Source organism: Saccopteryx bilineata, chromosome 2 (genome assembly GCF_036850765.1).
Source record: "Saccopteryx bilineata isolate mSacBil1 chromosome 2, mSacBil1_pri_phased_curated, whole genome shotgun sequence".
NCBI lineage: Eukaryota > Metazoa > Chordata > Mammalia > Chiroptera > Emballonuridae > Saccopteryx > Saccopteryx bilineata.
The window spans coordinates 109,035,607-109,063,232 of record NC_089491.1 but is presented as its reverse complement, the minus strand read 5'-3'; the positions used below and the strand labels follow the sequence as shown (position 1 = coordinate 109,063,232).

The window sequence follows — 27,626 nt, the reverse complement described above, 5'->3', positions numbered from 1 at the left end:
CCCAGTGTATTCATCTCTTTCTTTTTATATGTCTTTCTGTGTGCATGTTTCATGTTCCATATTTACTCTAGCTCTCTCCACAACACTTAGTTCCATGTCTTGAATATAAAGAATTAGCTAACATTGAGTTCTGGCTGGGTGCTGGATGCCATTCTAAACTTGTTACTATGTTAACTCCTTTCTTCTTCAAAAGAGATGAAATGGGGGTGGCTCTCTATGGGAGAGCTTTTCTCTGGGTGCTCTCCCTCTCTTCCTCTCTCTCTCCCTACCTCTCTCTACTTACTTCTCCCCCTCTCTTCCTCTCTCTCCCCCACTTCTCCCCACCTCTCCCCCACCCCAGCATGGCCAAACCTTTTCTCCTGAACCTCTCCCTCTTTTGTCTCTCAAGGGGTGTTTCTCTACCTCCCATACTCTAAGGGCCTTTTTCATTTTGGTTTGGTTTTTGCTGTAATTTTTTCCTGCGTCTGTTTCTTCAGTGGCTCACTTCTTTTACCTCTGTGATTTTCTAAATAAACTTTCGCTTATAATTTGAAAGAAAAAAAAAAGATAAAAGGGGTCCCACTATTATCTTCACTTTATAGAGAAAGAAACAGAAACTCAGGACAGGTAAAAAATCTGGCCAGATTTACACAGCCTGTATGTGTCCGAGCCTGAATTCAACCCTGGTTTAGAGGCACTGACCACATAACTGCTGCCCTGCCTCCGGAGAGCCCAAATGGGTACCTTTCCACAGGACTGACCTTTGGAGCACCAAGCATTTCTTCCTAGCCTTCACTACCATAATGATATTACATTTGTTTTCATGTTTAATATCTGCCCCTCCCATTGTGCCCAAACATAATAGAACCCCTAGCATTTAATAGATGAGTAACAACAGCCAATATTTATTAAACTTTTACTATGTACCAGGCATTGCTTCTTATTTTAAACTTCAAAAAGACTGTGAGCTACCTACCAATTTATATCCACTTTAGAGATAAAGAAACTGAGGCAGAAAGATGTTAGACAACTTGCTCAAGGCCACATAGCTAGAAAATGGGGGAGCCAGGATTTAAAATAAAGGTCATACTCCAGAGCTATGCTTTGAATGAGTGAAGGAAGGAGTTAATGAACATAACAGCTTGGAGGGGCAGGGAATGCCATAATGAAGAAATGACATTTGACATATCTGGAAGGGCAACATAAAAAAATATAAAAAATAAAAACCCTAGGCAGAAGAAGCAACTTGGATAAAATAATGCAAAATAGAGCTTCTAGAGCATAACAGGTGCTCAATAAATAGGAATGACTGGGTGACTATCTATATAGTCCAGGAGGTAAAAGTTTTGCATATGTAAGCGTTTTACTGCTCATGTTTTCTGCACGTGTTTTTTTTTTTTTTTCTTTCAGTGCCACCGTGGGCCTTAATTGCCATAGCCATAGTTGCGGTCCTTTTAGTCCTGACCTGCTGCTTTTGTATCTGTAAGAAATGTTTGTTCAAAAAGAAAAACAAGAAGAAGGGGAAGGAAAAGGGAGGGAAGAATGCCATTAATATGAAAGACGTGAAAGACTTAGGGAAGACCATGAAAGATCAGGTAATGTATTCATTCTATATTTCCTCTTAGGTTATATTGGAAATTAACAAGTGGTTTATTATTTTTATGCCAGATAAGTATAGAAATAAACAATTTTGGCACATACCTCATTGTTGTAGACATACTTTGCAATCCTTTCAGTCATTTTTTCAATATCCCAAGTGCAATGAACACATGTGACAGGGCTTTAGAGTCTTCTAAGCATATAAACCAAAAAAGGGCATCCATGATGGACCCATCCTAGAATGAGAACTGAATGGTCTGATTGCATCTACTTAGCTAGTCTTAATTGTGTTTAGAGTTTGAGAAATATAATAAAGAATGTCTGAGTGTCATCCTTCTTAGGTAGATCACCTCTCTAACATTATCACTGTTCTTGATCATTGTTAATTAACTGAGTCTAAAGGTGTTTATCACACTTGATGAAAACTACCCATCATATGTATCTATCAGGCTCAATAACTAGTGCTCAGGAATAATGAGTTATACAGGGAAAGGTAGGAAAGTATGAGCTGGCCCTAAAGAACAGCACAAAATTTAAAGGCAAAATTCTTACTTCCTCTCATAGAGATAATTAAAACCATAACACAGATTATAAAATCTATCTGGCTGGGTTATTTACCCAAGCCTAAGGAAGATGTATTATCTATTTTTGTTAAATTACCTGAATGATTTGGTTCAGAATAGCTTACTATTAATAATTATAATGACTAAATTCCTCTTTATTTTTTGGAATCATATTTCTGAATACTATTCTGTATATTTAAAAATCTAGAAAGACTTTTCAAAGAAATAACATTTTAATTATCAATATTTCCCTTAAAGTAATTCAAAAGCTCTAGTCCCAAATAGCAACATATATAGACAGTTTTGTAAATTCCTCTTATAGTATTACTTTCTATTGAGTAAACTTTTAAATATGTGAGCCTCAGGAACAATTTAATCAACAAAGTCATTTTAGTGTATTTACATAGTTTCCTGGTTAATCACTCACTCAGGGCAATAACCTCTCTCCCCAGCTTAAATTTTAAACACTTTTTCTCAAAGACACAATTGTGTCTATCAAAACCTATTTCATGAAGGCTCATTTTTCACTCGCTGAACTGTTGTTTGGTTTCAGAGTTAGAGAATAAATATAAAGCTAGTGCTCACACTCAGAGAGCTGTGTACTGAGCTTGGAGTAAGAAGGGCTATATTTTTTCTAAAAGTTTTTAATTACAGCAGCAAAAGCCGATGCACAAACATTCACCCACACATGTCTAATAAGGACTTTACTCTTTGTTACATAGAAAATGAAATTTTAAATCTTGTCTTGCTTTCTTTTAATGTTTCCGTAGCAAGCAGGACTTCATACAGATTCCTTTAAAAAACTAAACAACTTTAAAAAAAAACCCAACAACTAAACAACTTATTGGAATAAGTGAAGAAACAAAACAATCTTCTGAACATACATGAAATGAATAACTTCTACATGAGTTTAAGCTATGTAAAACAATATGTTGAAAATACAATACTATCATTCTCATAACTATGATAAGATTTAAATTCTAGTATCCTCAAATTTAAAAAAGCATGAAATAATATTAAATAACTATACTATTTCTAAGACAACAGATTTATATTTTACATTGTGAAATTTGTTCTGTATGATATAAGACTATCATTTGTAGAAGAGGAGTGGTTATTATCCTTGTTCTGAACTGGATAAATGACCATGATCTCAAAAGTTATAAATATAGGAATTGATTATAGTTCATTTTTCATTGATCACCTATTCCTTTGAAACGGAACAGAAGAAAAAGTGAGTCAAATAAGGAAATACTAAGAAGTCAGTGACAGTTTGTACTGATCTACTGTCAGAACATAGCATTTAGGATCTCTACCCCCAAAAGGTATTAATTACTTTAAGTAGATCAGTTTGTCTATGTAGGATTTTATGTGTCTTATTTTGATTTATGAACAATTAAATTAAATGTTTGGACAAGTAAAATTAGGCCCCCTGAGTAAGGAATTACACAACAGTAACTATGATACTTTTAATCAGGCAGGCAAAGTAGCTAATAGTGGGTTCTTATCATTTTGTGAAGAGAAAAAATAAGGAAGCAAAATGTAATTCAAAGAGTTTAAGATGTATATCACTTTTGATCATCAAAATTCAAATATCATTTGATCATACAAATTAACATAGCCTCAACACAAAGTAAAATTATTCTTAAATATTTATATTTTCAGAATATTTTAAACAGAATATTGATATGAATATGGGAAGACAATGTGCCTCTCATTTAAAAACAGATGTGAGAGGCGTTTTAGATATGACTACTTAAGAGACCTAGGCTCTAGGAAAACCAATAAGTTTATACTATTTCAATTCATATAAAACTCACAGAAATTCAATTTTAGTGTTCATGCATACATGTCACTATGGTAAGATTTTTATAACTAAAGAAGAGTTTTTAAATACTCTGCAATGACAATAAAAAATTAACTATAAATAGTGTCTGTCCACAGCAAAAGATGTATAAGATTTTTTGAATGCCTAAAAACTTGAGAATACTAAAAATACAGACGAACAATATCAACTCAGAAAGTCGTAGGACTGGAAAGGTCATTTCTCCACCATTTTTACTAATGTGTGTAGATACTTTAATTTTTATTTCTTCCTTCTATGTCCTCCATATCTGTGTTGTGTCTCATGACTGTCTGGACTGTCCCTGGCGGTAGGTTTCCTCTGCTACTTAGATACACCTAAGTCCATGCTCGGATATATATATTTAGTGGCCTGGCCGCTGGGACTCTCCATCGGAGGGTGTACCATTCTGACACACATCAAGAGGCTGAACTAAATTGATTTTTTTTTTAAGATGAAGGGTTCTCATATTAAATACTACTAACTGATTAAATAAGTATTATTAGAAAGCTCACATTTTAAATTGATGGGCACAGAAAGATAATTCAGTCCTTTGTTGCTGTCTTTTTCCTGTGCCTCATCAAATCCAAATCTGAACAATTTAATTTAGAATGAGCAAGCGCTCCTTTTGATGGTTGTGAACTAAGCACCTTTTGAATGTTGAAGCAAGTGGGAAGCGTGTGCACTAAATCTTTGAAATTTAAAACAAGGTCGATGTTCCCACTACAGCTTTTTCTACAGCAATTTATCAAACTCGAAGAACTGAGTTTACAAGCTTTTTCCTCTGCGTTTTGTTCCGTTGCGAGGAAAGTGGTACTGCTTTCAAGATATTATAATAGCTACTGATTTAATAGGCCTGAATTTAATGTGATAGTACAGAAAATGTCTTGGTTAGACTCGGCCTTTGGGACAAGAATAGACATAATCACTTCAGTGATGAACAGTGGCACCAAGAAATTATCAAAAATCTAGCCCTATTTCATGCAGAATAATTGCCGAGATGGTCCTGCACCTTTTATTAGGGCAAAAACCACTTAGGGAGAAGGAGATTTAATATCTCAGCTATTTCAAATTGCACTGGGCTGAAACATGATATGTAAATTGTCAGTTCTGAAAGAGACTTTTGAAAAAAGTACTTTAGTCCATGAAATTTTCCATTATGGTAGAGTAACATGCAGACTTTTCAGACAGAAGTGTATTCGTTTGCTATCACTTTCAAAAAATTAAAATCTGGCAGGAAGGAAAATTCCTTAAGCTTCAGTTTTCTAAGCACATCCTCTATAAGAGCAGTGCAGACTCCCACACAGCTCAGACACTGAGAGGGCAAGGTGGCTTCCCAGCCCCAAGTCCTCGAACTCAGCTCAGGAGTCTTGTCTCGTCACTCTACTACCATATTTCTTTCAGGGATACCCCCTCAAGTTAAAAAAAGTAATACAAAATTTTAAATAATTATATTGTTTCCTGCCTTTGGCTGTCAGTAAGTCAACATCCAAGTATAAATTACAATTTCCAAATTAAATGATATGCAGCTAACCAGACCTTTTAAAGTTTCTACACTGAAACATTCATGGTACTTTTCCATTTTCCCTACTCATTGTAGGCTCCTGAAATACTCTGAAGAAGCACAAAAAAGGAGCATCTCTGACTACAGCTCAACTTTCTGTTTATGTGATCTTTCCACCTAAACCAGGTCTATTAATGTGGTGCCACTGAGTCTCAGTATTGGGGGGTGAAATTGGAAATACTTGTCAGTTGAGGGCCCGAGGGTGCCAGTATGAAGCGCCACTGAGAGTCTCTATTAATGAAGAAGAGAAAAATCTCTCAGCAGAGAAAAAAGACCGTGTATTCTGGGAGGAGGGGGCCGTGGAGCTGTGGTCTGATGATTCTGATCTCTTTCTGAAGGCTGGTTATTCTTCCTGCATTCATGTTCTACAAGAACAGTCAGATTTCATTTGATTGCTGACAGGAGTTAAGATTCCCTTACTTTGACAGAGATATAAAGAAAGCAGTTACCATTCATATGTCTTAACTTGATTCCTGTTCAGTTCTAGAGTAATACACAGCAATGAAAATGCCATAACCAAAAACTAGGAGAGAATATTTTCTACATATTAATGCAACAGAAAGGTTGAAACCACTAAAATACAAAGAGTCTACAAATTGGTAAGAGGCAAACAATACAATAGAAAAATTAGCAATGGCTATATACTAGTAGTCTCCAGAAGAAAAAAATAAAAATGGTTTATATGAAGATTTAAAATGTTTGAAAACCTCACTAGTGGTTAGGAATATATAATTATCATTTTTAATTTTGAATAATAACTGTACATTGATTTCTAATTCTTTTATCAATCCTTTAAAGCAATAAAAACACATATCCTTGGAAATAAAGATTTTAATATTTATAATCTTTATAACCTTTGATTATTTAGCAAATTTTTGCACATATTGGGATAATATATTTTTTAATTTTTTTAAAAGAGGGACATTTGAATATATTTTATGAAATAAGGAGCTTTCTAGTATTTCAGTTTATATTAAACTTAAGTTTTAGGTTATAAAAAATATATTCAACTGATATATATGATCTGAGCTTCGAGTTCAGCCCCATGATTTTTGTTTATTGATGCAAAATAAAATTTTATACCAATTTCAGTTTGGCAAAATTGTACACATAACTCTTTTTGTCTTTTGATATCAAATGGACCCATAAATCAATTTAATTCAGCCTAGCTTTCTTTGGAGCTGTTATGAAAATAAAATGGTCAATTTAAATGGAAATGGGTAGATTTTTCTCTAAACATGCATTTGCTGGTAGCATGTTTTTCTTCTTTTCCAAAAATCATATAAATGTATATGCAAAACACAGGAAATTAGAATTTTCTGAGAATCACTTATTCAACTATTTTTTTCACAGGAAACAAGGCAAGAAAATGCCACACATTTCATATGAATTACTCCACTGCATGTAACAATGGTGTTTTACATGATGGTTAGCTTAAATCGCTTTAACGTACATGAATGTGAAATCTTGCCTGGTTAATAGCATGTTTTTCATACATCTAAGATAAGTAGTTTTAGAAGAGCCAAATATAATACCAAGTTGACATTTTCTTTGCAACAACTTTACATTTTTTGCTTGCAATATTCTCAGGGGCTTCTTCCATTGCTTTCATGTTGCTTGCTGATGGGGGGGAATTCCGTGCACAAATGGAATTTAACAAAATATGTAAGCAGCAAATGTGAATGTGTGTCAGACAAACTGAGATTTCCAGCATCTTAGTGCTTGCTTCTGACAGCTTGGAAGTATGACCACAGGCCTACTTTAATTTGGATTTTGATGAAAATTCTCTTGAATTCAAATACAATCCGTTTCCCTGCTCATAGGCCCTAAAGGACGATGATGCTGAAACTGGATTGACTGATGGGGAAGAAAAAGAAGAACCCAAAGAAGAGGAGAAATTGGGAAAACTTCAATATTCATTGGATTATGATTTCCAGAATAACCAGGTCTGAGGGGGGAGGGAATGTTTTCTAATTCCATTACATTTTCTGAAATTAGTAAGTAGAAATCAAAGCAAGATACTTCTTAAAACATTCTGTTGGCTGCAAGGGGGAAATGCAATTATCAAAACTATTGATGAGAATTTCTAAGTACAGGCAGTTCCCTACTTGCTAATTTAACTTCTGGTAATTAGCATTCATAGTATTCAACTGATCACATCTAATTTATGATCGGCAGGCAGAATACAAATTAACTTGAAGCAGTCAGACTCATTCTGAAAGCTCCCAGCCACAGCTTGTCCGCAACAGGTCCCTCAGTCTGAGCCAGAACACTTCCTTGCCCTCCATGAATTTAGATCCAAACAGGGTGAAGGGCTCTTTGACCCATTCAAGCCAAAGTTTTAAAACATAATGTAACAGTTTGATAAGGAATTAAAGGTGGAAAATTGTAGTCCGTGAATTTCAAAGGCAGGAATGAATGACTTATCTAATAGCACTAGATAAGGTCTAATTCCTGATGCTAATGAGATAACAGTTCTAAAAGAGTAGAAAGACCAGAAACTTAATTTCTAGTGCCTATGATTGCTGCCCAAAGAGTGACAAAAAACTAAAGAACGTAACAAGATAGGCATTTTGGCTTCAATTTCTCAAGGAACCATGAAGTAACATCCAGATTAACAACATTATCTGCCTTTTATTGACTGCATTTTACAGCGGTCGCACAAGGATAAATTCTATGGCATTGATGAATATATTCCTTGGCCTCCTGAACTGTTCAAAGAAATTTAAAAACTAGGCAAGAATTGGTGGAACTGGCTGAGTTAGAGATCTGACTCTAATTCTCCAATTTGTTTTGCTTCCCTCATCATTTTGGGTGAGGAAGAACTAATAAACATGAGATAAATACAATTGCTACTAATTAGCATGTGTTAATTATTTCCAGTGTGATGAGAAATTGCCAACAATAAATCAAATTCCAAGGTTCAGTTTTGGTAGCTAATGTCCAAACTCCATAAAGCTTTGAGAGCTCTCAACAGTTGCAGAAATTCTGGGCTTTATTTAGACAGTGACAGTTCAGATAATGTCTTCACTTTCTGAAGTTTCCAGGAGACTTCTCATAAAGAATATGCTGATATGTTCTAACATATTAAAAATAATTTTATTTGATCAGCTTCATTACAGTCCTGGCTAGTTAATTCATAATACATTTTAGAAAGCTGCATATTGGTTACAGATACAGGTTTATAGCAATGGATTGATATAGATTTATAAGTACAACTTTTATAGTCAATTAAATAGGACATTTGACGTCATTTCTATCACTTGTACCAAAATTTGATCATCAGGACTTGGTTGAAAGCAAAACTTCTTTTTATATATTCTAGGGATGGTCAAGGTCAACTTATATTATCTTAGCATGTTACATGTTGTCCCGAAATTTAACCTGCCCTTCCATATGTATCCAATATTTTTCTGCCAGTTTATTCTAATTTTACATTTTCCAGTAGAAATCTGGTGGTATCTCATCCTGGTTAGTAGTAATTTTGAAATTTCTAAGTTGACTTTGAGTACTATAAACATTTTATAAAATGTTTTTAAGAAAATAATACACTGATTTTTTTTTATCACCCAAATATATGAGCATGTTTACTGTTCCTTTTCTAGCAAACATAAAATTCAAAAAGGCATTTCATTTTGAGGATCTAGAAGATTCTAGCTGGTGAAACTTTAATATTATACACTAATTTTCAAAATGTTCTCAACTAATCCTACTTATAAAATGATTTCTATGAATCATGGAAGATAAAGAGTGAGGATCTTCCCAGATAAGGATGTAATCAAATATATACATCTGTTACCAAAACTGAAAGACAACCCGGAAGTACTCTAATTCAGACCCTTCCATGATGGAGGGAACTGCAGTACATATCTCTCAGACAGAAGTCAGAGGGGGTTGGAAGAAGGGATTCCAACCCTTATCAACAAAATATCCCAAAATCTGAAAATGTAGATGATCTAGTTTTAAAGAGTTCAGGTATATTTCTAGAGCTTTCCCTGCCCAAAAGAAGTTTTTTTTCAAAAGTGAGGAGAAAATAGAATCTTGCTTATTCACATGAAATCTAAAGGCAGATACTAATTTCTAATTTGGCAAAGCAAGAGACAAACTATTTGATTTACTAAACATGCCTGTATTATCTGATCCCTGTTTTAGCTGGTCTTTGATCGTCTGTCTCTGTTTTGTATACCTACAATCTAGTACTCTTATTGCTATTGTTGTATAATGATATTCCAAAGATGCTGAAGCTTAAAAATGAAAACATAATCATTCAGGGTATTAATTCAGGTAAAAAAAAAAAATAGAGTCAACCAAGCGAAATGCATTTAAAAACATGGTGGGTCAGTTTTACAGAAAATAGCTGACTGGGGCGAGGGGTGAATTGTTTGCTTTTCTACTACGTTGGCTAATAAGTCACAAACTCAGGTTTTCAGGATCTGATGTAAAAATCTATGGTGTGACTGCAGTTACTATTAGTGTATATCTTGAATAACAATAATAGAGTCTACCTTTGTTTCCCATATGGGTCGAAAGCAGTCTGTTGACAGGAAATGTCTAGCGGCAGAACATCTAGAAAAGTCACTCACAGCTTTGTTTTGTTTTGTTGCAAAAATATTAAAAATGCCAACCTATGTTCTCATTCATAGCAAGACATAGGAAGGTATCACTAAGAAAACAGACTTTAAAACATGCTGATATTTTTGTATTTGAAATAAAAAACAGAAACTTAGTCACACCTTTAAAAACCGTATCTGTTAATACTCCCTCCTTTTTTTGAACTACACTTCTTTGACTCCATGTCTTATCATAGCACACAGAATTTAATATATAGTAATCATTTTACTGACAGTTAAAACAAAAGTAGTCAGCACACAAGTAAAAGCTAGATATGATTTTTTTTTTTTTTTAAATTGAAGATCTTATTTTTATCTCAAAATGGTAGCTAATCTCTAAGGAATTTTTATTTAGTTGGTCTAAGGCTTTGGTTCAGAATAAAATTTTCCTGCTTTATAATTATACACTTGGGATTGTTTAACAATTTATTTCTACTTACAAATCATGCCCTAGAAAGAAAAATAATGCACAAGTGCTTTTAGCAAATGGAAAGTTATTTGATTGCAAGTCTTTTGCAAATATGAATTCCATAGTTAACTGTAATCAGCAACCTTTTGAAAACCTCTTTTGTGTTTAAAATCAGGCTCTCTAGAGCCTGCATCTGTCATATCTGGTTTTCTGAAGTCTATATAGCTCACTTCATTTGCCTTCTCTGTTCAGATGCATAAGAGAAAAAAAAGGTTTATTATAAGCAAAGAGAAAGAGGGAGAAATCACAATATGCAGCAATGTGAACAAATAAATCTTTTCCAAAATGCCCACCAATGTTTGTGTTTGCTGTATGCTGTTTATTTCAGCTGCTGGTAGGGATCATCCAGGCTGCTGAGCTGCCCGCCTTAGACATGGGGGGTACATCTGACCCCTATGTGAAAGTGTTTCTGCTGCCCGATAAAAAGAAGAAATTTGAGACAAAAGTCCACCGGAAGACCCTTAATCCTGTCTTCAATGAGCAATTTACTTTCAAGGTATTGTTTTATACTTTCTGATACTTTTTCCTCTGTTGTTTTCGATAAAAGACTGATCTCATCCTGACACATACACGGACGTACACATGACCACTTATTCAGAGGTTCAAGTGATTCTATTCAGAATTTTTACAGTTCTTATACTCCATCCACTGAGGATTTCACAGTGCATTTAGATTTGGTAAAAGGAGAATTCAGCTCGGCCATTTCAGAATAGAACTATGGACTGGAATATGACTCAGATGTCATATGCACATCTAAAAAGCAAGTTCAGCTTCAAGAATGTGCCAATAGGCTTGAGTATTTTCCCCTCTATAAAATAAAGTCAAAGAAATAATGAAATTATTTTTTTAAGTTGCAAAGTTCCTGAAAACAGACAAACCCTGTTGCAATCACAAAGGAAAGTGAGCTCTATTCATTGTTCAAATGGTGCAAATGGGTATTACTCATTGCAAACTTCTGTATCCACAGAGGCCAGTGGAGCACTCTGTTCTAAAACCATTCCTCTTAACCTATCAATAAAAAGACAATGAACATACTGTCTTTATGCATTTATACTCTAGGTTCTTCCCTGGTGTCCTTTATCTTGTTGAGACACCTCAGTGGACAAACAGTAACAAAGAAGGATTCTGGAAATACAATAACTTGACAGGAAATTATGCTCTGCAGGCCGGAGGCATCTCTACGTCCACAAGTTCTGGAGCTCTTATCTAGAAGTCATGCATAAAAATAGTGCTTTTGTGGATATATTGAATATGTGAAAAGTTTTTGTTTTGTCTTGTTTTGTTTTTGTGACAGAGAGAGAGGCAGGGAGAAGAACTGATAGGGACAGACAGGCAAGAGGGAGAGAGATGAGAAGCATCAATTGTTTGTTGCAGCTCCTTTGTTGTTCATTGATTGCTTTCTTATATGTGCCTTGGCCAGAGGCTCCAGTAGAGTGAGCGACCCCTTGCTTAAACCAGCAACCTTGGGCTTCAAGCCAGTGACCTTTGGGCTCAAGCCAGCAACCATGAGGTCATGTCTATGATCTCACGCTCAAGCCAGCGACCTCGCACTCAAGCTGGTGAGCCCGCGCTCAAGCCGGCAACTTTGAGGTTTCAAACCTGGGTCCTCTGCATCCTAGTCTGATGCTCTATCCACTGCACCACCACCTGATCAGGCAATATGTGAAAAGTTTTCAATGCATTACTTGAAACAATACATTTCTGAAAAATGACATGTATGTGACTACAACAGTAGGTCTATTCAAAGTGTCCTTTCCAAAGGCCAGCAGGAGAGAAAGTATGTGCCTCATGGTAGCAAACAGTCTGGTATGAAAGAAATGAGTGAAACTGAGGCCATGAGTCATTTCCTAGAACTATGTTTCCAATTTTATAAAGAGCAGTGTCTCTACTCACTGAAACTTTTGAGTTTTTAAGACAGAATTCCCTAATGTAAGTAATCCTATTAAAAGTCCAGTTTTCTATACCTAGAATAGTAGATTGACAATAGCAGTGTAAACATTCTGGACATACCTTATGAAGAGCTAATCAGTACAGTTGTTGTACCACAGAACATAAAATAAAAACTAAAAAATATTCCAAGTGTCGTGAAAAACTATTTATTTAGTTGGTTATAATTTATAGCTGGGTTCATTAGTTCACAATGTAAAATGAAAGGAATTAGGAGTCAACTGAAGAGAAAAGACACTCATAACAAGCTAAACAACATAGACTTGAATTCACTCACAGTTAAGATGAGTGGCCGGCTAAGTCTAGGTTCTCACTTCAGTGGGCCCCGAATGAACTTGCTTGGAGAGGCAGAGTGCTTCATGGCAGTTGCCAAATGGTCATGGTAGGCAATGTGGAGTCTGGGTTGAAGTACCAGGAGACTGACTTGATCTTCACCCCAGCTACTTACATAGGGTTTGGCCATTCATCATGTCATAGAGTTATATCATCACACTTCAAAAATAAGTCACATATGGGCTTGATAAGGTTGACAGATGGAGTTACCAGAAAAGGGAGTAAACCCATTACACCTTGGTAATCGGGCCTTACATAGTGGGCTTTTACGTAAAATATAGTTAATCACATTAATTCACACATGGTGTTGGTATGCAGTTAAGACATATGTAAACTGGTTACACCTAAGTCACTCTTAGTTTCCTTTTTTACATTTTATATTAACTTGATTTTATGTTCACTATAACAGCAAGTCATAACGATAATCATTTTATTTGACTACAAATCTTAATTCAGGTCAGTCATTTCTAACCACAATTTAGTGAGCAAATTCTTCCATTATTTGAAAGAATATGGTAGGGGGCTTTGTTCTTGTTTTAAATTATCTATATGTTATTTCTTCTTAATAATAGATTGCTAATAATTTTATTATGAATTTCTCCGACTTCAAGAAACATGATTATTGAAATTTTAAAATCATCTATAAAATCTTATCAGGTTCTATTTTATTTCAAGAAGGTTGATTAAATAATAAGTCCATCCAAAATATAATATATTTTGCTACATTTAAGAAATATGCCACTGTTTCTAGATAACTGACTAATTTATCCATTAGTTATTATGGATTATGCATCTTGAAATGCCAGTAGGCAAGATGAAATAGAAATAGAGGCATATTAGAGTTTAAAGAGAATTGGCTTCTCAAAGTGAATTTAAATCCACTTAACATGAACTCTCCTGCCCCAAACTAAATGCTTATTCTTCCCCCCCCCAAAAAAAAACTCCCATATGAGGAAGTTACTAATCATTCAAACAAATATTAGATGCCTACTGTGTGACAACACTGTGCTAAATACCTTACATATCTTCACTCAGCCTCAAACAGCCCTGTGATTTAGGCACAATTATTATCACTCACAGACAAAGAAAAAGCTGAGGTTTATTCACTTGCCTCAGTCCCTTCAGCTGGTAAGTGGGGAGACCCAGGCCAAGCCCTATGTGACCCTAACCTCAAGTGTTTACTGATGTTACCTCAGTACAATCACAAAAAAAATAAAAATGAAAAAATAAATTAAAAAACTGTGGGCACTGGCCAGTTGGCTCAGCGGTAGAGCAGCAGCCCAGTGTGTGGAAGTCCTGGGTTCAATTCCTGGCCAAAGCACAAAGGATAAGCATCCATCTGCTTCTCTACCCTTCTCCCTCTCCTTTCTCTCTATCTCTCTCTCTTCCCCTCCCGCAGCCAAGGCTCTATTGGAGCAAAGTTAGCCTGGGCGCTGAGGATGGCTCCATGGCCTCCACCTCAGGCACTAGAATGGCTCTGGTCGCAACAGAGCAACACCCCAGATGGGCAGAGCATCGCCCCCTGGTGGGCTTGCCAAGTGGATCCCAGTCAGGCGCATGCGGGAGTCTGTCTGACTGCCTCCCCGCTTCTAGCTTTGGAAAAATACAAAAAACAAAAACAAAAAAACAACTGACCTCTGGTGGTGCAGTGGATAAAAGCGTCAACTTGGAATGCTGAGGTCACCAGTTCAAAACCTCAAAGCACATATGGGAGTTGATGATTCCTGTTCCTCCCCACATTATCTTTCTCTCTCTCTCCCTTCTATCTAAAATGAATACTTTTTTAAAAAAAACTCTGAGATTTCAGGAACAAGATTAAATGTTCAAGAGTTTATCCCTACTCTCAAATATCTTTCTTCCTTCCTTTTTTTCCTTCTAAAATGGAAAAAGCATCATGCCTACTTCTTTACTGTAGTATTTTAATCTGATTCTAAATAGATAACAAATGACAGAAAATAAAATTTTTTTGAAAAGATAAAATTTCTTATACATATATCATCGAATATTCTTCCTTCTCCTTTCTTTCTTAATATACAGAGTTGACAAATGTTTGCTGGAGCGTAAGATAACCATTTACACTGATAAAATAGAAAGTGTATGAAATTGATCAAACCTTCAATACAAGTCTAAACAATTTCTTAATTTGGCATTTCTATCTAGTTACTGAAGTGTATCTCACTTGGATTGCACTGCTTTCTCTGAATATTAAAAATGTCACTAATAAACCTCCCAACCCATAGCATCTGTCCCACATATATTTGAACAGCTGGAGACTTCATCAGTTCTTGACCCTTTGCCACCACTCATCCTAAAGTATGTCACACCTAAGAATGAAATTCAAGATCTATAGTATCGTTATCCCTGATATTCAAAACATCAATATTCTAGTTAGCCCTTGTTAATCACTAAATTATTTTAGGGAGTACATGAGGTACCTTTTGAATTTCATTTAAATCCTTTTAAACTCCTAGAATAGCATTTAATTAGTCATTGCTACATTAAAATATGGCATCCAAGAGGCTTGAACGTTACCTAACCCTGAGTAAGTAACACCCTAACAATATAACTTAGTCAAATAGCCTACAAGAAAAACTTATTTATATAATCAGATTGGCTTGGTTTGTTCTTATATTAATCTTAAAGTACTTATTTCATGACTAATAGTAGGATCTATTACTAATAATACTAACAGCTTATAGAACTTTGGGATGAAGTGACAAATTACTAAGGGAAGTCCCCACTTTCTCCCAAGTTATTTAAGCCGCAAGCAGTAAGTCAAATGATTCAATTTTTTTTTAATATTTTATTTATTGATTTTACAGAGAGAGGACAAAGAGGAGAGTAGCAAGAAGTATCAAGTCATAGTTGCTCATTGCTTGCTTGTCATATGTGTCTTCACAGGCAAGCCCAGGGTTTCCAACCAGCAACCTCAGTATCCCATGTCAATGCTCTACCCACTGCGCCACCACAGGCCAGGCAAATGATTCAATTTGAAGAAATACCCAAAGCATAATTACCTCCCTGATCTGTTTATCCACTATAAAACTAAGATTAAATACTGCACACAAGTAGCATGTTCTAGGTATTTTTGTAACTAGATTTTTATCCTCATCTTTTTTCATTTAAGGTGCCATACTCGGAACTGGGAGGCAAAACCCTGGTGATGGCCGTGTATGATTTTGATCGTTTCTCTAAGCATGACATCATTGGAGAATTTAAAGTCCCCATGAACACAGTGGATTTCGGTCACGTAACTGAGGAGTGGCGTGATCTGCAAAGCGCCGAGAAGGAAGAGGTAAGAAAAACATTAGTATTACTAATATAACAAACTACTCGCCAGTTCGACTCATGGAACAGACTGTTGAGAGATGCTCTTTACAAAGAGTGATATGTCCCCCAGCTGCTGACAGCTGGCAAAATAGGGTCAGGGGCCTGCACAACCTCTTTAAAAAGTATATAGGTGTTCTGGGTGTTATTTGAAAGAAAAGAGAAAAGTTTGTGTATCAGGTCTATGGACAACTCCCTGAAGAGACAGAAAAAGAGAAAAAATAATGTTTCTAAAAGCTTGCCAAATGCCATACACACACCTGCTTCTTTGAAAGGAAAATAAAAATATCATTCTATTCTTTGTATTTCGCCACAATCGTTCTATACTCCTACATAGGTTTTATATCCATTAAATAGAATAAAATGGCAGTCTTTTCTTGATTATTTCTGTGTATAACAGACAGTTTATTGTTTCCCCTGAAGAAATCAAAGCATGATGGGTGAAACATCACATATAACTCACAGAGTCTGATATTAAATCCACTTCTTAAATAACTCACATTTTCATCATAGTCTTCATATTGTTTTCTCCCAGATTTAATAGTTCAACCCAGGATTTTTCTGTGACTTAAAAAGGGAAGCCCACTATCCTTAGTGCATTTAAACTGCATCATAATTCTATTTGACTATGAGATGCCCGCATGGCATCTGCGTTTTCCTTCGAGAATGTCTCAAGAGGCTGATATCAGCTTCTCTGAACTCTTAAAGCAATGCCTTATGCAGTCATTTTTTTGGATCCTGACATACATTTATAATTACCCAAGCCTCAGAGAAACTGTCCCAAGTTCATCACCTGGAAACTCTCTCAGTCCGAGGTTTTCTGTGACCAGTATAATGATGTGAGGTTTTAGAACAGACTTGTGATTGTGGTACCAAAGTGGAATTTTAATAGTAGCCTAAAATTATTTGGTCATACAAAAGGAACCCAAATTATTGGAGTTAAGCTCTGCTTTCTTTCTGGAAGAAAAATATATATAACAACCAAATAGGTTAGTCAAAATTAGATCCTGGGATATTGAGTTAGATTTAGTTCTACTATGGACTTTTAAGAACAACCCAATGAATTGAACCCATATTGAATTTTTAAATTTTACGAGTTTTATAAGTAGTCCTTCCCTATGAGTAAACTAGTATCCACTTTAAGTCGAATGTCTGTATGAAAAGAGAAGATTTAATAATTCGATTGTAATGTTTCTAATTGTTTAACAAAGCAGTGAGCTGTTTCACTGAACTTTCATATTTTACTGAAATGTTTGGCTCTGTGTAAATTCCTTGCAGCTTAGGGAGATGGCGCAAAGTAGGACAACTAATATTTACCAACTAATTGGTTTTTTTTCATTGGCTGGTTTTTGGTTGGCTTGTTGGTTGAATATCAGAATACGATTGACTTGTGCTTCACAATGCCCACCCGGCCAGCCTGAGTGGCTCCTGCTACTGACCTTGACCTTGTAACTATCAGAGGCCTGAAATTCCAACATTGCACACCACTGGGTTCCTGAAAAGTTGTTATTTTTGCTTGAGTGAAGGGGATGTATGCCATCAAGCAAGTTTCCTCTTTCAAAAGTTCTTTGACTATGGGCAGAGTTTGAGGCTTGACGCTAAGCTGACAGGTTTGGTAAGACTCTAGAATCTAGAAATAGGCCGACTGCCCAAAAAGAATCACATTTTATTCTCATCCCTTTAGTTGCCCTCTTCTCTTTCTTCCATGTCTTATCTCCCTAAGACATTTGTCGCCCAGCTCAATTCAAAAATATTCATTAGCAAACATTTTCTATACCTGCTATATTCCTAGAACTGTACTAGGTGTTTAAAATAAAAATGAAAAGGGTCATCGACATTGCTTCTATTTTGCGGAGTTTAGTGTTGTCTCATTTTTCCCTCACTCCAATCTTGGCCTTCCTTATTGACAGCTAGACTGGTTTCTGGAAAAAAAGTCCTGTCTTTAAAAACAAACACTCCTGGCTTTCGAGCCTGACCAATCTATTTACAGGCTCAGAGACATTAGATAAATCACTGAAGCTCTCTAAAATTCAGTTTTTTTAATCTAGAAAGTGGACTTATTTTACAGATTAAGCTGGCTAGGTTCCCGTATGTTGTTAGTGCTCAGTAAACAAGGAAGCGCCTATTCTTTCTTCTGGGCCCACCTTATTGTTCTCTTTCTCTCGCTGTTTATTCCCCTGTTCATTCTCCCATTTTCCCTTTATATTTCAAGATCTGCTTCTCTAGTCTTTATCTTATCACCTCTGTACTTATTGACTATCTCTCAGTTTTTAATGGGAAGTCATTCTACACATTTTTAAACTGGAGTTTCTCCCCATTGCTATCTACTTGGGAATAATAATTTTGGTTTTCACTTGAATGACTATTTCCTTTTTATCACGATTTGGAAAACCTCCTGAAATAAATGTCTCGCTTCCTAAGTATCTTTGGATGACTAGAGCCAGGTATAAACTTTCTCATAATAAATTAAGTAAGATTCCAATTACATTTTATAGCTGGAAAACTACTTATTCTCACTGATACGTCTGCTAACTTTTCATACGACCATTAACTGCAGAAAATAATAGTTGTATGAAAAAATGAAGTCTTGGATTGACTTTAATTCTCATAGTTTTAAAGAATTTTTTTCATTTTATATAAGCAATTCTGTTATTTGGCTTCCATCTAATAATGTTAAATTTTATTTTTAACATTACAATGAGTGAAAGATATTAAAGAAATTTTAAAAAAGGAATTCAAGAAACAGTTTTGGAATATAGAAACTGAACCACTAACCATAGCAGTCTACTCAAGTGGATTTGGATTTAAATGGTTAAATCCGATGCAGTAAGCTCCAATCCTATGATTATGATAGAATGGGGTAAGTAGGGTTCTGTTGCCAGAATGTTGAAAAATATCAACTTTCATAAGATGATAAAGCAATTATGTAAGTAAAAGAAGTGTGTGTTATTTTAATGGTCAATTAAATATAAGCAATTTAGAAAAAAAAAAACAACAGGAAGAAACCTTACCTGAAAGTTAAAACGGGTTGTTGAAGAGATAAGCTATGCCAGAAACTGCCCTAATAAGCTCACAGTTCTAGCCCCTGGCGAAAACATCTCTGGTGAGGTTTGCATTCTGACTTAATAACATTTCTCTGTGAAACATAATCAAAGCCATCTTCCCAGCTGCAGTTCACTTGCCATTTTTATGTTGCTTGGTTAACCACTTTCTCTCCTTCTACCTCCCCATCTCCCAGCAGATGAACATGGAATTGGACCTTACAGTTATACCTGTCTCTTCCTGTTTCTTTAAAACAGAAATGCATATTCTCTGAGTTTTGAGAGATAGTTACATGTAAAACTGTTTTCCTAATTTTTCCCTTCTCACTAAAGGCCCTCACAAATCATCCTTTATAATCACTATATATAGTTCTTCCATCCTCCATCCACAAGTCAAACCTGGAACCAACCTTCAGACTTTTAGAATAATCCATTCACTTAATATATTCTCTTAATTACTTTAAATCTTACAATCAGTAGTTATGCTCTATTTTTCTTTATTTGTAAATTTTATTTATAATCATTTGAAAGTGTCTCAGTTCTGCACTCCTACATCAAGCACCTCGTCAGAGCATTAGGATACTGTTTCTATTTTTATCCCCTTCAGTACTACTTATCTTAGTATTTTTAATTTAGTGTTTTTTTAGTATTATGTTCCTATTTTTGTTTTTTTTTATTTTAGTATTTTGTTCCTATTTTCTACCTCCATGCCTTCCAGTACTACTCCTTAGTTTAAAAAACAAACTAAAACAACAAAAAAAAACCAGCATAAGAAATAGATACCACCAGAATACAGCTTGGGTCCTCTTTTTCTTTCTTTTTTTTTTAAATTTTTTATTTTCTGAGAAAGTCTGTCTCATACCCTGTCCAATACTGTTTTGTCTCTATGAGAAAATATGCCAATCACTTCTGCTTTGTGTAGAATTCATTAAAGACTAATTTTTAAATGAGATTCTGTAATCTAGTGCAAATGGAAAAAAAAAATGATGGCTGAATTAAAACAGGTTGGGACATAATTTAATTAGTACCCAAGCAGAAGGGAAGAGAAACTACTTTAGTGCCTTAATAGAAAATCAATTTTGCAAGAAAATTTCACATTTTTAAGCCTAATTAGAAAAACATTTATTTTACAGAAAAGTGTTTGGAAAATACATATTCAAACAAATGGCAAAAGTTTTTTAGCTTCCACTGGTCAATTACTTGATACTTCTTTAGAATGAGTTAAACTCATTATTTCTTATAGCATCTTTTTTGTCCAAGGATCATGAAAGAACTGATGTTATTTCTAAGTGTACTCAGCAATCAGATGGTAACTCATGCCCTCCAAGAATCTGCAAACAAATCAATACTCTGAATAGAAATCCTTATAAAAGGTTAACTGCTGGACCATTAAACATGAATGCAGTAAGAACCTTCCTTTAATTCACAATCTATCACATAAGAGAAATGCAACAAAGATGCTGATTTTGATCCATAGAATTGCAAGAAGGCTCCATCTCGGCAGGGTCCCATGTCTATAGTTTCTCACTGTGAAACTAAGTTTGATCACAGAGGCAAGCATGCAATAGGTATGCAAAAATATTTTTGAATGAAAGAGGAAAAGTGATTATTATCCTGTGAGTGATATTTCAAAACTTCCTTTTTAAAGTTCATATTAATGATAGTAATTGTATTGTTTTACAGATGAAGTCTAAAGTATTCTGAAAGCCTGTCAACAAAAATAACTTAGCACCCAAAATATAAAAATGGTTTAGCCTTTTTGGGTTTTGGCCTATTTCTTTAAAAAAAAAAGAAAAAGAAAAAGAAAATAAAGCAGTATGTAGATGCTTAGCAAAATCATTGCTATTGTTTTTTGGGTTTTTTTGACAGTCATGAAAATGATAGTTCTCTAACTTTTTATTATTATTATTATTGTAAAGGCTTACTCAGTATCTCCTCTGTGTAACTCTTTTTTCATCCTATTTCCATGATGCACAGAGTGCTTGGGGCTTAAATTAATTTTTTTTTTTTTTTTTTTGGTATTTTTCTGAAGCTGGAAACAGGGAGAGACAGTCAGACAGACTCCCGCATGCGCCCCACCGGGATCCACCCGGCACGCCCACCAGGGGCGACGCTCTGCCCACCAGGGGGCGTCGCTCTGCCACGACCAGAGCCACTCTAGCGCCTGGGGCAGAGGCCAAGGAGCCATCCCCAGCACCCGGGCCATCTTTGCTCCAATGGAGCCTTGGCTGCAGGAGGGGAAGAGAGAGACAGAGAGGAAGGGGGGCAGTGGAGAAGCAAATGGGCGCTTCTCCTATGTGCCCTGGCCGGGAATCGAACCCGGGTCCCCCACACGCCAGGCAGATGCTCTACCACTGAGCCAACCGGCCAGGGTCTAAATTAACTTTTATTTAAAGTTAAGCTTTAAAGAGGTGATGATGTAAGTCTCTGCTTGCATCATGGAACTGTACCCAGAGGGAAATGAGAAAGAATCAATTACAAGGAAACTTCAAATAATCTGAACAAAATCTAAATTTATCATACCCAGGCAGATTTATTATATAGTAGATATGATATACCAGGGGTCCTCAGATGACGACAGTCTCAACGTATATGACATTTAGAGTTTACGATGCTCACTCCCATAACAATTTTAAAAAACTGAGATGTGTTTTGGTTAATGCTGTTAGTATCATACTTACAGAAGTGGGCGCACTAGTTTGGTTGCATACAGTGGAAGAATACGCAGTACAGTGTACTGTACAGTATATTTATGTCCTTCTCCTTTTTCTGTGGCTTAGTTGTGTTTTTATGTTCTGATTATAATTTTACAGTTGTGTTAGGATATGTAAGTGACTTAAGCTAGGGTGTGTTTTGACTTACACCCAAATTTTAGTTACATCACTGTTGTACAAACGGAAGTGAGTCGTAACCCGAGGACACCCTAGAGTAGGATTGAATTGTTTTAAAACATATTAAGTTCATGATATATGTTAGTGAACTCACTAGCTATATGTCCATTTTGTGGAACTGGAACATAATGACTTTCCTGTCAACTATTATAGAAGTTGCATTTGATTTTTTTGATGTGTCTTTAACCATAACTATGGTTTACTTGATTCTGAGTGTTTGGTTGGAATTTCAATCATCAATTATAGCTACTGTTATGCATAAGTATTGCCTGCTTCATGACGCAGTTTCTAAGAACATCATAGGAGAAAGCAAATAACCTAAAATATCCCTCTAGAGTACAGGACTGTAATTAGATTGCCTTTCTCGTTAAAAAGACTTTTCAGGGACAAATGGATGAAACCAAAGTCTTACTTCACTGAGTTTCTAAATGAAAATTTCATATCATTTTATGTTTTGTTGTGACTTCCCTAAAAAAGTAATATAAGTTAAGACTCCAGTTTACAGAGTTAAGTGAGAGGAGAGACCTTGGGCATTTTCAAAGTGCCCTTTGACAAGCACTCGGTCGTTTCCCATTGTCATATCTGAACCTGCTACAACAACTTCCTTTCACAAATTGAAGCACCCAAAGGACTGTGTTTCCAGCCCTGCTTCCTTGTTTCCAAAATTAATTTTCATTAAACTTTAGTTTTTCTACCTAAGCTATAAACACAAATAAAAGCTACCAATGTCTAAGAGTCTACTGTGTGCCAACAAAAGGAATTCTCCTAACATTCTTTAAAATTGGCATGATTAAATCTGTTTTAGAGAATGAGGGGGATACAGACGAAGAGAAGCCCAGGAAAGTCCAAGTAATTTGTGCAAGTTCATGGAGCCAATGCCAGGGCTAAAATTCAAATCCAGGTCTGCAGCCCACACTCTGTTTCATCACAGCATCTTCTTACACAGTCTTTCTCAGTCTTTCTAACCACAAACAAACAAACAAACACCTGAGACAAGCTAGTTCCTCTTAATTTGGGCTTTTTTTTTTCTTTTTCTGGTTGGGGGATAGGAAGCTTAACATTTGGTCTGCTTGCTTTGACAACTTGCAACTGGTTAACATCTACATCTACATATACATTTTCCATTCCAAATATTATCACACATTGCAAATATATGCAACATAGCAAAGAAAAGCAGGACTAGCTGTGACATTTTTGTTTCTTCTTAATAGTATTTCATAAATACTCAGCATGAATTTCTGCCCATGATACAAAGCCCTAAAATTTAAAGGTATTCATTAATACAAACATGTTATTATTCACTTATGAGTGCTGAGAAATTTAATAAAAGCAGATGGATTTTGCTTTCCATTAAAAAAAACTTCATTAAATAGAATATAAATTTTTATTTATTTATTCAAAACATATATTGAATATCTGTGAAATTAGCACTGTAAAGTGTATAAAATGGAAGATTAGGATTCACATATGGGATATAGTAATGGTAGCAAAATTTTATGATGCAAAATGTTATATTTAAAACACAGGTTTACCAGAAGCCAGATGAATTCCTATTTTGTGCCTGGGGCCAGAGGTTTAGGGGGATATCCACTGCTTCCAGTGCCATTTAATAGCTTCAGGAGTCTTTTCCTCTTGCTGGTCCTGGTCCCTATCTTCCCTCCACTCCCGTCCCCCTTTCGGGATTTCAAGTGCCTGAAGACAAAGAGTAAGAGCACCAAAGCTTTAGAGAAAGCTGATAGGAAAATACTTCAAAACAGAACAACCTCTGGCACTCGCCATCTCTGGCTCACCTTATCTGCTCTCCTCTCTACCTCTTCAGAAGAGGAACTCAGGGAACAAATAAACCATTTAGCTTATTCCTTTGCTCCAGATCAGATGTCCTCCAAGTTGCTAATACCGTGCAATTATTTTCTCCCTGAGATGGACAACAGCAAGACTGTGAGTCAGGGATGTCTGTCAGGATGCTCCCTGGGGTGTCCTCTGGGCTCCCTGGTGGCAGACTTCTGGCTTGGAAAGCAGGAGAGACTTAGGCAGTAGGAAGCCCAGCACACAGCAAATCCTGCCTGGGGCACACCACCCACCTACACCTTTACAATGCTTAGAGGGCAGTGCTCATCAGGGCGCTGGATTTCATCCTAGGGTGAGCCCCTGCTTTCAACATCCTTTTTTTTTTTTTTTTTACAGAGACAGAGAAAGAGTCAGAGAGAGGGATAGATAGGGACAGACAGACAGGAACAGAGAGAGATGAGAAGCATCAATCATCAGTTTTTTGTTGTGGAGCTTTAGTTGTTCATTGATTGCTTTCTCATATGTGCTTTGACCGCGGGCCTTCAGCAGACTGAGTAACCCCTTGCTCAAGCCAGTGACTTTGGGTCCAAGCTGGTGAGCTTTGCTCAAACCAGATGAGTCCGCACTCAAGCTGGGGACCTTGGGGTCTCGAACCTGGGTCTTCTGCATCCCAGTCTGACGCTCTATCCACTGCGCCACCACCTAGTCAGGCTCAACATCCTTTTTGAAAGTACTACTCAGTCAGGATTTTTCTCTTCATATGGAACATGATTAGTTCATATGCAAGAACAATTTGTGGACTTCAGATAACAGTAGAGAGTAGAGATGAGCATTTGTGAGTAAATCAGTAGTCCTCAGGAACAATTTATAAGAAAGGGGGAAAAATACATACTCTAGTCAAGTCTTCTCATTCTCTAAGCTGCAGAACACTCTGGAATGTGGTGAGACGTTGTGGTTTACCAAAGTTAACCAACTGCTCTTCACTTTAAGGTGTTACTTCTACAAAAATAAATCAATATTCTGAGAAGGTCCCTCCCTGAATTGATACTTTTGGCTAGTGTTCAAGAGCAGCGTTGGGGGAAATGCCTTTAAGGAGCCAGCATAGCGTCAGAAATAGTTTGTTCTTAATTGTATCTCAGTGTCAAAAAACAAAATCAGAGTGAGATTAGAATATTTAAATAGGTCAAGAGCCTGGAGTTTTTGTTATTTTAGAATGTAATTTTGGATGGCTTAGGCTATAAAGAGGGAATACAGACCACTTCTGAAATGCCTGCTTGATATAAAATCAACATCAATGTTTAACTTAGACTCTGAGGAAAGATGGATGCTGCTCTTTTGAGGTCACTGACTTCCCCAGCACTATCATACTGTCACTTTGTTTATAGCGAGGCCATGTTTGAAAATGACAAAAGGCTATGGAACCTGAATGTCACCAGAGGACACTCAGTAATTTTAGGGGGGAAGGGAACGCCACTTTTGTTTCTTTTTGGTAGACAGTTTCCAAAGCTCTGTTAATTAGAAAAATCAAGTAGGGCACAAAATTTGCCTTTAACTTTGTTTTAACTCATGTCTGTTGAGTGTTTGTATGAGTAGGCCCTGTGCCAAGTGTGGTGTCCCATTTACTTCTTGTACTAACCTGTTATTATTGCACTGTTTTAGACAAAAGAAAACTCAGAGAAAATGAAAATAACACAAAGCCACGTGGCTAATGGCAGGGCTAAAGCTCAGACTTTAGTCTGACTCCAAAGACACAACCATTACTCTAGATTCCTCTGAAAGGGAGGTTACAGGGCCTGTGCTAGGAACAGCATTTTTGTCATCAAATACATACTTTGCACACGCCCTATGTTTTGTTTCCCTTACTCTCAGTTCTTCCAACTCCAAGGCCGCCGCCACGCTGTGCACGTGGAGGGCTTCCACAGCCTGCCTCGATTTGATACCTCTCCCGATTCCCAAGTCTCTTCATTGCTTCCAAGCTTCCTGGGTCAGGCTTTCTATGACATGGATATACCTGTGGAAAAGCCCAAATAAGATTCACATGTCTCTGTTTCCAATTCTCTCTATTCCCCATCCTCTGATTTGTCCTGTTTATTATAAGTTTCTGGAAGGAGGAAATAACACTTCCATCTCTCTCATCACCTTTCTTTATATCAGGTATGATGATAAACATAGAGTAGGACATCCTACCTTGTAATTATATCAAGATAAAACACCAAAGATCCTTGAAACATTTTAATGTTCTCCAGACAGTATTTAATTAGGTATACTTGAACGTAAGAGTAATTTCTATACCAAACAAAATATCTCTAGTATGCTTAGAGTTTTCTAAGCACCTGTGTTTCATAAAACTATCAACACCCTATTGGAAGAATAAGATGTTGAGTTCTGCAGAATTATACAATGTTTGTCATTACTAAAATAATTTTAAACAATTAATCTGCCATAAATGGATGATCCCCTTATAAAATACTGCACCATGAAATATGCAATGACCACCCTCACAGACGGCCATTCCAAAAGTCTGCAAGAAAAAGAGAGAAAGAAGGAGAGAGAAAGCTTGAGCTACATCTGATAAAACCAGATGATAACTAAATGCATGTCATCTGGTCCTTAACTCATCCTTTCTTCAAATCCAAATATTTAATATTTTGAATAAATTACAGCATTCCTGCCTGGTGATTTTTGTTTCATCTTTATATGAACTATTTCAACAGCTTAGCCAAATTGTTAAACACTTTTTATGTCAGGTCTGAATTTTTAGCAGGATAACTAGGCTTTATTAAATGAGCAGTTGTAATTTTCAATGACTTTCAAAGTCTTGGTGCTAGATCGGCTTTCCGGGACTGACAGCCTCTCTAGTGTGACTTACGGAGACCTTTAGTGTCACCATGACTTCAACAAGGTCCACCTCTTTCACCTGCTGGTTATGTTCCCTTTTCAAAAATTTCCCAATCTTGTAATTCTAAATGGTAGTAAATTTCCTTAAGAGAAAAAAACAAGTTATAAATTTAATTTAAATCTTAAATAATTAAATACATAGCTCAATTAAATCTCACAACCTGTGTTATAGATGGTATTAAGCCAAATTGGAAAATGAGGAAACTGAGGCACACAAAGGTTAAGCAACTTGTCTGAAATCACATAACTAGGAAGTAATGACCGGACATTTAAATCAATCGTTTGCTTCATTCCAAAGTCCACATTAATTACTATTCATTTAATCTTTAAATTCCTGTACAGCAGGGACTTGACATCAGATACTGAGCATTGGGAATTAGGAATTGTTCAAGAAAAGTATAGGAGACCCTGGTAATTTACTTATGAAAGAAATGTACCATGTGACGACAGTGACCTTTTACCAAATGGATTGGGGTTTTTCCTGAAGAAATGGTCAGGATCAGAAAGATGTCTTAAATGGCATACAAGAATTGTGAACTCTTGTTCTTCTTCTGTTGGTGTGGCGTAGGAAAGGAAATTGTTTATCCCAGTGACTGTTACTCCATACACAAGTGCTGAATCTGAAGACAGGAAAGAAATGGACATAGCTGAATTTTAACGAGAGTGAGTTAGGCCAGTGAAGCTGTTTGGGGGCATCTGGTTTGAGTCTGAGCTACATATTTACTAGGATGTATTGTGCAAGGCACCAAGGGATGATTTTACAGAGAACCCCAG

At 36.1% G+C, this 27,626-nt stretch overlaps 1 protein-coding gene across 2 annotated transcripts in view; it reads left to right on the top strand.

Moving 5' to 3' along the window:
* Window positions 1-27,626, top strand: part of SYT1 (synaptotagmin 1) — a 586,497-nt gene that overhangs the window by 425,564 nt on the left and 133,307 nt on the right. The window contains exons 5-8 of one of the 2 annotated variants that reach the window (XM_066257602.1): window positions 1,390-1,574; window positions 7,381-7,494; window positions 10,956-11,123; window positions 16,035-16,202. In XM_066257602.1, the coding sequence (XP_066113699.1) occupies window positions 1,390-1,574; window positions 7,381-7,494; window positions 10,956-11,123; window positions 16,035-16,202 (635 nt within the window). Of the gene's footprint in view, window positions 1-1,389; window positions 1,575-7,371; window positions 7,495-10,955; window positions 11,124-16,034; window positions 16,203-27,626 lie in introns of both variants that reach the window. The other variant, XM_066257600.1, reaches the window with a different exon arrangement.